The sequence below is a fragment of the Sphaeramia orbicularis genome, chromosome 16 (assembly GCF_902148855.1).
Source record: "Sphaeramia orbicularis chromosome 16, fSphaOr1.1, whole genome shotgun sequence".
Taxonomy (NCBI): domain Eukaryota; kingdom Metazoa; phylum Chordata; class Actinopteri; order Kurtiformes; family Apogonidae; genus Sphaeramia; species Sphaeramia orbicularis.
Window position 1 is genome coordinate 6801774 of NC_043972.1, and position 12308 is coordinate 6814081.

General features: G+C 39.3%; 1 protein-coding gene across 3 annotated transcripts in view; it reads right to left on the reverse strand.

The window, feature by feature from the left end:
- The window catches only part of vps13b (vacuolar protein sorting 13 homolog B), a 464114-nt gene that overhangs the window by 422777 nt on the left and 29029 nt on the right, over positions 1-12308 (reverse strand). For all 3 annotated transcript variants that reach the window (XM_030157727.1, XM_030157729.1, XM_030157728.1), the window contains exons 7-9: positions 11713-11887; positions 5318-5586; positions 997-1092 (exon numbers count right to left, since the gene is read on the reverse strand). In XM_030157727.1, the coding sequence (XP_030013587.1) occupies positions 997-1092; positions 5318-5586; positions 11713-11887 (540 nt within the window). The remainder of the gene's footprint in view (positions 1-996; positions 1093-5317; positions 5587-11712; positions 11888-12308) is intronic.

Sequence of the window (12308 nt, forward strand, 5' to 3'; positions counted from 1 at the left end):
CAGGATTAGTGGTGATAAGTAAAGTCCCACTCAAAGCCGATAGTAGCCTGTCAACACTCAAAACTCCAGACTTGTTTGTGTAATTTTCTATCACCTATCAACAGATGTTTTAACTTTCATTTCTCTAATTGGCTTCTATACAAAATTCCTGGGATTTATACAGAATTACTTCTTGTTCCCTGGCTTTGAAATAGCCTTCAGAATATTCTACAACTAAATGATTTTGTCTCCTTAAGGGACATTAAAACTTTGTTGAGTATTTCTGTACCTTTGTCTGCATAGTTTTGTCCTTGTTTTACCTGTTGTTTTTATCTGTGTTATATTCTATGCATTTTGTCATGTTTGAGCTGGTTGGTTTGCATTCTTAGCCAGGACTCCCTTGAAAAAGGGATTCTATTGTCAAGGGACTTCCTGTTTTACATAAAGGTAAAATAAAATAAAATAAAAAATAAAATAAAATATGTAATTGTATTTTTTATGAATATTCCCTCCAATTGAAGACTGACAGTAAATATTGCTGAAACATTATTATGCATTGCACTTTCTCAGAGTTAACCCAACTTTTAGCTCTGTATTAGAGTTATTCTAAAATGTGAAAGCATTTTTTTTTTTATAATTTCAGGTGCACATCACTTCCAAATACAGCTATCACTCTTTTCAATTTGATCAATATATCTGCTCATCTCTGAAAAGACACATATCACTCGCTTGCATTAATGATCAATAAGAATAATCACTGCTAAAATGCTGGGTTGGACAGAATAACTCATCTATAGCAGGACACTAATTATTTTGTAAATTCCAGATATTATCTGATAAGGCCACCAGGTTTGTTTCACTACAGTAATGTGTCACTGTTTATTTTGAGTTTCCATTGAATTTAGACAGTTTATTGATTAAAAAAAAAAAAAAAAAAAAAAAAAAAGGAACATGAATGACCAGGGTGAAAATCTAGTAGAAGACTAATCAAATTCAACATGTTGACACAAGTCTTACCTCAATGGTGATCCCTTCTTGCTCAAGGCACAAAACCTCTCTGGACTTGACCTTCTGAGGACTGTAGTAGCTGCTCTCTGACTGGGTCTCTGTCAGCTGAAAAAGAGACACAGAGACATTTTAAAATAGAGAAGAAGAAGAAAGAGGAGAAGAAGGAGAAGAAGAAGAAGAAAAAGAAAGAGAAGAAGGTGAAGGAGAAGAAGAAAAAAGGAGAAGAAGAAAAAGAAAAAAGGAGATGGAGAAGGAGAAGGAGGAGAACTCGTGGCTTGGAAAAAAAAAAAAAAAAACAGGTTGATGAGAACCTGGAAAATGTTTCAAGCTCTAAATACTTAACATCCAAACAAGGACAGATGGCATCTTTTACATCAGAAACTGAATAAAGCCCTGGGAATTACTTGAGTGTCTTTTATGTCTGGAAACAGGCCAGTAACATAAATCAAACCACATGACAGTCATTCCTCTTGAATCCTGGGGGAGGCCATCGCTGCTTTTATTGAGTATGACAATCAAAAAAAATCACAACGTACTGAAATATGAGGAGAAACAGGAAAAGCTTGAGGAGAATTTTCAGGTTTATTTACCCAGGTAGTCTGATAAAAGAGATTCTCCTTGCAGGTTTCATTCTTTGTGAGGATTAGGAGGTGTTTGTGGTCCACAGCAGTGTGTCAGAGGTGAGAAGGGCACAGACCTGTGATGCTTTGAGCCCAACCGGCCAAAGAACTCTGGGTGTAGAGCAGAGCTGTGCAGACCCTAACCCACTCCACTTTAACACAGGAAGCAGGTGCAGAGCAAGAAGCAGCTGTGGCTTATTATCCACAGTGATGGAGCAGACTCTTTTGCACTCACTCCCTTCCCCGCTTTTCGATTCTGATGGTTTAATCATGTGCAGGGACCACCCCACCCCACAATCCATCCTGCACTTATTCTGGAGCAGCAGTGAGTAGGAGCTGTATCTGACTACACAACTCCTTTCTCTGCATAGTGGCTCTGGAGTGAAGAGCTGCAGATCACAATCAAACACACATGTTGACTGGTTGTCAAATAAGAATGTAGCCAAGGTTGGACTGGGGAGGGGGGGGGGGGACTTTCCTGACTGGACTAGGAGCGATATAACACATAGGACAGAAAGGAAATATACCATTAAGCATCGACACAAATGCCTAATACAGGGAGTCATAGAAAGAGGTGCTCCTACGCTAACTTTCCTTCATCACATTTCCATCCTTTTTAAACCTTAAAGACCCAGTGCTACTTTTGAGGCAGTTCCAAAATACCTTTTTCTCTATATTTAACTCTTCTTAAGTGATTTATCACCATTTATTATGACATTATCCCCTGAATTTTGTGGGGGTTTTTTTCAGTGAACATCAGGTATTTTCCTATATTTAATTCACTGATCATGTAGATGTTCATTAAAGCTCAGATTAAAGTTGAGGGCTATTATATCAATATCAGAGAAACTGAAGAAAAAGTTACTTTTTCAGCAAAGTTATCAATAACTGAATGCAAAACCAAGTGTGTCCATCCACTATCATTGAACAAATTCCATGGGTTTTATTGGTGAATCAATGTTGTAGAAGATGACGGTGTTTCCACGTTAACTACAGAGCCTCTGAACATCCAAATGGGTCATATCTGATGACCATGAAAAGACGACAAACTGCATTTTACACCAGTTATTTACATGTATTGATAGAATTAGTGGATCAACAGGTTTTAGTTGACGGCGGCTTTTTGGGTCTAGAGCTGCACAATATATTGTTTGAGCATCGTCATCACCATGTGTGTGTGCGCAATAGTCACATCGCAGGTCCTGCAATGTAGGAGGGAAATCAACTCAATGTGTTCTCATGTAATTTCAACCTGGGTACCTGACGCACACTACGCACAAAGATCCACCAATCACAAGCGTTCTTGATTAGTTTGCCAAAGCAGACCATACCCCTGCACACGGAGTGAATCGCTGGTAACAACATTGAAAAATGGGCAGTGAACAAGAGAAAATCACTGAAAGCGAAGACTTGGAACCAAAAAGAAAAGCAACGTCAAATATCTGGAATTATTTCGGCTACAAGAAGGATGATACTGAAACACGTGTTCTGTGTCGACAGTGCCTTGCAACTGTTGCCACAACAAGAGGAAACACAACTGTGTCTTTAAAACTGACGTATTATTATTATTATTATTATTATTATTATTATTATTATTATTATTATTATTATTATTATTATTATTAACTAATATCTTTCACCATTTACGTTGGCACTATACAGCTATTATATCCTCCTGAGTAGTTTTTCATATTGCAATATATATCATGCAGCCCTCTTTGGGTCTTTATTGGTTAAGGTTCAGCAGGTCTCAACTGATTTATTGCATATCTTTAATGCATTTTCAATGATATGCAACACAGTAAAAATACCGGAGGGCACTCGGAAAGTTTTCCACAATACTAATAAACAACAAATAAACTCCAAATTGTGACCAACCTTTTTCAGCTGGTGTTTAACTGAACTACCTTTAAGTGTATCAAAGAATAGCCCGGAGCTTTCTAGTCTTAAAAAAGGAAAAAAAATAAAAACTCCATCCTGCTTTGCTCTTTTATGGAAATGATTTGTCCATGGCCTCTGCCCTAACCTTGAACTAAGTGTCAGGAAAATCACTTCAGTAACTCTGCATAAGCCAACTGACAGAGAAATTCAAGAAATCCTCCGACTTCCTTGGTGGAGACAAAACCTTTAGAACAATCGAAGTCTATTTTTGAAATAAATTAAAATGCCAATAATAGCGAAATTATCAGGCAAAGTGGAGCATGTAAGGAGATATTGGAATGGCAGCTGAAATGAAGAAAGGGGAACAAATGACCGTTGCATTGTGTAAAAGCCAATTTCTCTGATCAAAAACCTGGAGACCGATATGTCCGCGATCTAAAAATACCTCTCTGATTTCATGACCATGTCAGGCTCAGGTTCAGTCAGTGGCTGTTCAAAGACATGAAATTCCATCAAAATAAATACTTCCTCATAGGAAAGAGACGACCAGGTTAAAAAAAAAACATCCTTTCAGCTGTCTGCAATTACTCCAGTCCAAAGGCAATTAATTGATTAAAAGAACTTAAACAATACAGAAACAATTGCAACATTACTATTAAAGCGCCAAGGTCTTTTTGGACCGAGACAAACCTCCCCTTCACACGCGTGCACATACACACACATTAACACACGCACACACACTGAAGCAGTAATGTGATCTGAAGAGCCTGAACCTGAGGGGAAACGCAGATGAATCCCAACTATTCTGAGTGAGCAGGCAGGATTAAAGTTAGGGGTTCCTTTCTGAATAGTCATCATACCATGTATAATGTTTAAAACATTAACGTGACCCGAGACGCCATTTAGCAGTTACGCTACCCTCCCCAGTACCGCACACAGACACAAAGAGGATTAAAACTTCCTGGGGATCAAGCTGTTCTTTGGGAGTTAAACTGAAAATGATCACAAAGTATGAATGTGAGGGGAGGCAGTGGAAGTAAATAACATTAACAGTAGTATTGAAGCAATATGTTTACACAGACATGCTCCAAATCTATTCTATATTGTTATTGCTAAAATTCCTTAAGAATTTCCAGACTAAGTGTGTGCAGTTATTTGCTCTGCCTCTGTAATGTACATTTCCACGAAATCATTCATACCTGTGGCCATCACACTGTCTAATTCTACCTTATAACCTCATAATTATAATTACACAACAATATTTTTCCACACTTAAGTATATTTCTTTAACTGTCATATTGAAAATATAATGTCCAGTACATATTGTACAAATTGCTGTTCTAATTGTGTCTTAATGGAGTGTTCTAATATGTATATTTGGTGTGTATATATATTTATTTTTTAATTTTTTTTTTCTCCTTTTGTTGTATTGATAATTTCTTTCCTACTACTTGTTATTATACTTCAATGGAGCTACTGTAACACAACAATTTCCCTCACTGATTAATAAAGTATTCAGATTTTTTTCAATTACTCAAGGTTAATAATGAATGAAACAGGGTCTCTACAGTTATCAAGTGTCTGGACACAACAAAGATGGTTTTCAGCTACTTAATGACCTTTAAAATCTAACATTTATCAAGCTGAATTTAAGACTTTTTAAGGCCTTTTCTAATGTGTGACATTTCATCATTTCCAAGTACTAATGATGGCTGAGTTGTATTACTTCTAATTTACAGTGATACTATACTTATTTACAACCAGTGTAACTTCCATAACTCTTAGCATCTAAAATCATCATTAAAATCAGACTGCATCAACAGAATTACCTTGAAGGTAACGGAGGCCTTGGTACAGTAGAAACCGATGGAGACGATGGGGTCTTTGGGTGTGTGCTGCTGGGGGCTGTTGGGGATGCCTCCTGCCTCCTGGTAGAGCCCCTCTTCCATTTCCTCTTCTGTACCTACAATGGCTGGGACAAAGGACCAGGCCCAGGACACCCAGCCCTGGTCTGCATCCTCTGGACTCCCCGTCTGCATGTACAGGTCTGGGCTGGGGTACTGGCTCGTCCCAGGGCTTTCCATATCCACATCTATCCCTGTTGGAGAAAAAGTATTGATTAATCACGATGTTAATGTATGTGAACAAACAGAAACATATTTTACAAGGCAGTTTTGATTGTAGTTTCAGCAGCCATGGAACAAAATTGTGAGGATACATGTCCATTTTTGCATGATTTATTTGCTACTTTCACTGTGTCTTCTCCAACTTATGATTAGGGTTATAGTTACAGTCTGTATTTCCGAGCCAACAAAGTTGTAGTTGTAGAAGAATGTGTGTAATGCTGCTAGACACAAACTCTGAAAGAAAACAGTCGGTATCTTGTTACAATTGTAAGGAGTGATTGAGGGTTTTTATTAAATTCAAGTGAGGTTCAATACCCTCTTCACCTTTAAAAATAGAACAATTGTCTATTGTCAATCTGTTCCTGAGAACAAAGAAGTTACAACAGAGAAAATGTCTTGATAGTGGAAGTTTCCTCACAGTGTACACCACACTAAATTAATTAGTCCATTCCTTCAGGCAAATTCAATACAAGCAAGTTGTTTCAGCTGTCAACTGAACACACAAAAACAGTAAGACCAAGGCGGCCTCACAGTAGCCGCTGCCAATGCTCCTGCATGCAGGTGCATGAGAACATGTGTGCTCCATGAACTCCATCTGTGCACACTACATCTGTTGAGATTTGTATGTGTATTTGTGTGTGCGTGTGTGTGTGTGTGTGTGTGCGCATGCATATTAGGAAGTCTATTCCGATGCAGGCCAGAGGGCATGGGCTGTCAGCAAACATCCTGACAGAGGAGAGCCTTGAATGGGCCCAGTAGGTGCTGTGGTCAGGGCCATGTTATACCTCTTTCACACTGCCCCGAGTTCATGTTTGAAAGGGGCTTTAGTTGAACCGAACAGCACCGCCTGCATCCACAAACACGTGTAGGAATGGGTTGGGTCACATATTTGTCCACAAGCCATGAGACTGACATAGAGGCCATGAGAACAGAGCAATATGATGTGTCTACCTGATTGAGAGACATTTTATTACATGTGATATTTAAATATATTATTGTATATTTATTTACATGCATTTATCTTGCATGTAATATTGAATTTGTAGGGGCCTGCGCTCTATTGGGGGCAAAACAGTTCAACATTATTCATGTGTCAAAAAAAATACATGTACACTTTTTAGAAACTCTTTCAAATGCAACTCAAGTATGTATTTATAATACAGCTGCAGTTATGAAATATAGAAAATATCCTGCTCTTGCACACTTTCAGATCATTTCAAAAAGAGACGATTTCATGTTTATTCATTTCATCTAATAGAATGAACAGACTACTGTTATCCTTGGTCATTTTATAAAAATGCCCCCAGCTAAAACACGTCGAGTACCCCTGTTCTATATCAAGGCATAAAAGATTTACAGTGTGAGCGATCAGTACAGGTTGAGTTTGGCCAGAGGTAGAAGTAGATGAAGGTGAGGAATGGCTGACCATGGGACTGGTTAAGATGAGCTGGAGGAGGAGGGTGGTCATTTAGTAACCACACATTCTCTGCTCAGAGTGTGAGGGCTTGAATGCAGCGCTGGTTACTGCAGAGCACATGGCTCACAGAAGGTGAACAGGGTAATATTCAAAGTGGTCAGGACAAGCAGATTGAGGCTGGGTGGAGGTGCAACTGCAGCTTTAAATATGGGGCAACAGCTGAACAACAAATGTGATTAGGAAACAAAAGACATTGGTTTAAAGTTAAATAGAAAGTGCAGGACTGTGTATGGGTCAGCATTTTGTCAGCGAGCGAAAGCAAATGGGAAAGTAATTAATTCGGCGGCTGCAGGGATGGAAGTCGGTGCAGGAGAATGAAGTACAGCCTGCTGATGATGTGGGTAATAAAGACAAGCAGAGGTCTGGTGAACCCCACTCACTTTTCTCTGTTACTTCTCTCTTAGCAAAACATTTTGTTGAGGGGGGGGTCACATGTTCGTCAATTCCACCACCCCATTCCCTGATCCTGACCTCTGAACTCATCCCATCGTGTCTGTTTCCATGCGCGTTGGGAGAGAGGAAGCTGATGTCAATACACAAGAATGTGTAATACCATTCCTCACGGCCTCACGTCCTCTGCGAGAAAACAATATTGTCCGTGAGGTCACAGCTTAGGAATCCCAGAGGCTAAGGCGGTGAAAATTATGACATATTTTAATTAAATCTTTCAGTTTGTGAATTGGCAGTTGGAAATCCCATGCTATGGCTTTTTCACTCTCACTCCCCCGATATCCACGTCTGATTCTATCTCTTGTTTCTTTTTTTTCTCCCCTCTTTGTTTTCACTGTTGAAGCCTTTGAGGTGTCAGTTCAACAAGTTAAGCCCTTACGCTTCACGTCACAGCCTGACGAAGCCTACGTTTGAATTGTGAGGCAATCAAAATAAAAGCACAATTACCGATCAAGTGATCAAAACAGACCGGCTTAAGAAGACTTTGAAGTATTAATCCACAGAGGTGAGTGAAAAATTCCCAGAGTGATGTGAGTTGGTCAAAATGTATGCCGCTGTGGGCTAGAGTACCACAACCACACAGGTGGAAAATTGACACCATTGATCTCAGCTTACTGTTAAGAGAAATCAAACCCTAAACCACACCCTCCATGACAGGATCTTATTGTAACAGATGACTACTACAGGCATAGCAGCACAAGAGTGTTCACAAGTGTATCACCTTTTATTTAGGGTTGTAACTTGTCTCCGTGAGTCAAAGGTGGGTGGGTTGTATGTGCACTAGTAAAAAGCTGAGTAGCACTGAAACACTGAGAGGAGGGAGAGTAGGCAGTGCCCTCACAGGCCAGTAGATGTCCCTCCATGTTTGAAGAGGGAGAGGTTACCTGACCACTCAGCAAAGACAACCCACTCCTCACTTCATTTGTCTGCTGAATGTGCTTACATTTTCGGGCATATACGCACAGGCACATAAATATATGATGAAAGTATAATGCATGAACAGTGCTGCCCATAAACTTGGGATAACTTTGTTTTTAGACATATTTTTCTTTATACACATCAGTAACCACCTTTGATCAGGTGTAATGATTTGATACTGAGTCCCAGTTACACTATCAACAATCAAATCACATTGTTACCATTATTTGATGAGAAGAAATATTTGATTCCAACATTATGGGAAACAGTAAACACCGAAAAATCAACACTCACACCTCTGCTCGTATTTATGCAGATTAGTACTACTTTCTCAAAGGAAATATACATTCACAAAACAAACACGCACACTTATCATAGAGTACCTACTTTGATACGAAGAACCAAAACACAACATGTGCATCACATATTGTTTCACTTTTACACTAACAGTGTATCATTAACATCCAAATGTTCAAACTCCATTTCAGCTTTCATGGCAGAGGAATATATATTAAAAAAAAAAAAACACATACAAAAAGTTATGCAATCCACATCCATAGACTTCTAAACTTAATGGGTTTCATATATTCACACCAATATTAAAAAAATGAAAGGGATGATTAAAAAGAGGCCTGTCACGACACTAGGCTAACATAAGGCAACCACATGAGGGTATAACAGGGCGATCGCCGCTGGCCTCTCGCTGTGATGGTCTAATCTATTCTATATGGATCCGAGTGCAGTGATGGTAAACTCAGCGGCCTCTGCCTTCAGCTACACTGTAGTTTGTGACACACATATAAAGAGAGTAAATGATATATGCCACTGGACACTCAGGCACGTCATCATATACTTTGCAGAGAGGCGTGCACACTAGAAGTCCCACAGACACACAGTCACACTTTAGCAGCCACAGGCCATGGTTCACGATTCCTCACATACTTGATGAAACCGTTGAGCTTTCGCTGCCGTGACCAGCTGGGCCATTCATGCATGTTAGTCATCTATGTTTCCAACCACTGAAATTTTTACAGTGTTTCGCAGACTTCATTGAATTTCAGACAGTAGGAAAACTAGCTGTCTATTCCTGAACTGAAAGGTTGCTTTGGTTAGTGACACACAAGTATCTTGCGTAGTTTACTTATTAGGGCTATTCATTAATGAGACATTGGCTCTTACCTTAAAGAGAGAGATTTAAACAAACAACATGCGGCCTCAGTGAATCACCGGCACATAAACACATTACAAGGCTTTTTCCACTTCGTTAATTGGCAAAAAGAAAAACACCTTCACATGGGGGAAAAATTAATATTCCCTTTGATTGAAATGTTCTAAAAAGAACTGCTTTCAATTAAAAGTCACGCTTTATTAATACAACACAGAGTGGATCCAGACCGAGGCCTTCATTTTCAGCTCAAACGTTTGCCCACATATTCTAGTAACGGTTAAAAGCACCTACATACAGAGAGAGAGATATTTACCACAAGCAGCCTAAGGGAAATCAAACGAATGTCATGGTATACTGCATAATATGCATAATACGGATATCACATTTCAGCAATCATGTGACGATGAAGTTTCCTACAAACTGCAACACACTAAAAATACAATTTGTACCGAAGCCAAATCCGTCACTATAAATGTGAACATTTGTGAAGTGCTGTCGTGCTCAGAGCCCTACAACAATAGCACATATGGTGGGTTGAGAAAAAACAGCTTTTTATTTAATATGGGACTGTTACTAATGTCATTACAATTCTTCTTTTTTTAATCCAAGATAAATACAATAAAAACCATATGTTCCAGAACAAGCGTGAGCCCATCCCAACAAATACACGTCCACCTACTACATGCATGCACAAACTGGCCCCCGCTCCCTTTCAGCTTCTTCACTCTGTCGATTACTTCCAGCATAACAAGATCTGGGGACGCTCAGGTTCCAAGAGCTGGTCCCCTCTTGTATATTTTTGTGATGGGATACTAATTCATTCTCAGCGGCCTCGCATAGCAGTAGCATGACATTGACTCTTACATCTGGCATTGGACACCAAAGTGGAAGCTGCGCCAACTTGCAGTAAAAGTTCCAGGCCAACAGGCAGGGAGTAAAAGAAAGAAGAGTAAACCAATGGGCTGTATTGTGTTGAGCTGCCTGCATCCCCTCTGCCCACCACTTTCCCTCCTCCATAATTTGCTCCTGGTGCTACAGAGGCTGATTTAGCCCTGAGGGACCTGGGAGTGGATCCTGTTCTGTTTGGCTGGGATGAGCGTGAGCAGTCGGGGGGAGGTCAGATGGGTGTATAGGGAATGAGGTGGGGCTGGTTTTTAGGGGGTGGCTGTAGCTATTAAAACTATACCTTCTATGTATATGTGTGATTTTGCGTGTGTATGTGCAGTATGTTTGCCTTTCACGGCTACATTACATTAGCACATGCCGCAGGTGGCTGTGTATTATATATTACACACTTTATATATTTGTACAGTATGTGGGTATGCCTGGGAGAAACACCGTCTGGAATCATACTTTTTTCTTTGCTCCTTGATGTAAGAAGTGTGATTTTCTGCAAGGTTCCAATCAAAAAGACAAAGATGGGGCTGTGGCTGATTGTTTCATTCTCTTCTCTCTCGCCTCTATCCACATGGAGAGAATCAGGCCTGGAGAAGAAAGCCTGTGTCGAGTTAAACATAGATTTTTGTTTGTGGAAATGGCAGGAGGAGCGCACACTACGGTCAAAGTGATGTTCAATGTCCCATTTAGTAACAACAACAGCATGTGGATAGACCTGAAAACACTGTCTAGGAAAAAAGGTCATAGCTTTCCGCACGAGCTGGGTGATTAACCACTTCACTCTTTGTTCGGGAAATGTGGCTTCTAAAGGAACCATATTATAAAAATATCATTTTATGTGCGCCTTTTGTTTGGTACATGCACAGAAAGGCACAGCATGACAGTTTAGCAAACAGAACTGTCACCATTAAATGAAGAATACTCAGTATTTCTTATAAAAATAAATCAAGATTGTAAATTCTCTATGCTGGGATCCAGCTACATCAACATCAGTTGTTGCTTTAGTTTAAGTGACTACAGAACATCCTCTCTGTGGTTGTTACTGATATATCCACCAGCAACGAAGCTGTTTTCACACACAAAGATTAACATTTGCAGCTGCATATGTCCGCACAAAAATACAGATGAATAAAATTACAGAAAAAAAAAACAAAAACAAAAAGGTGGTTTCCTCATGATAAAACTTACCGGGTAAACTTGTTCCAGCCTCCTTGGCATGACTGCTGCCCTCTTCTCCTTCACCCTCTTTGTGTCCTCCTATTTCCCCATAATAGAGGGCAACAATCAGCTCTAAAATGCGTATGAACATGGGGAGCTGCTGGTCAGTGATTGACAACTTCAGGCTCTCGACCATCGTTTGGATCTAAGAAAACAAAAAATACAGTTTAATATTCAATTTGTTAAAAGATATGAGAATGTGAGTACTGAAAATGCAACTTAATGAGCAATAGACAAAGTGCAACAACTAAAACAAATAAAAAGCTCATGTCAGGGCAAAAAAAATATGAAGAATAATCAGTAAAATAGCTCTGATGTTATGTTTATCATTGAAATTCTCTGTGACTGTGTATACAAGTCAAATTAATCACACAAAGAAGCCGACGGTCTTATTCTTATACTCACGACACTTACACAAATACTCCTCAAACAACAAATTAATTATCATAAAACTTGTCACAACAGTAAAAAACTGTTTCTACTACATGTCCTACTAAATGTTCTGTTTTATAAGTCCTCATGGATGATTCTGAGCAAACCCAAGTCAGAAACGAAATATTTTTGTA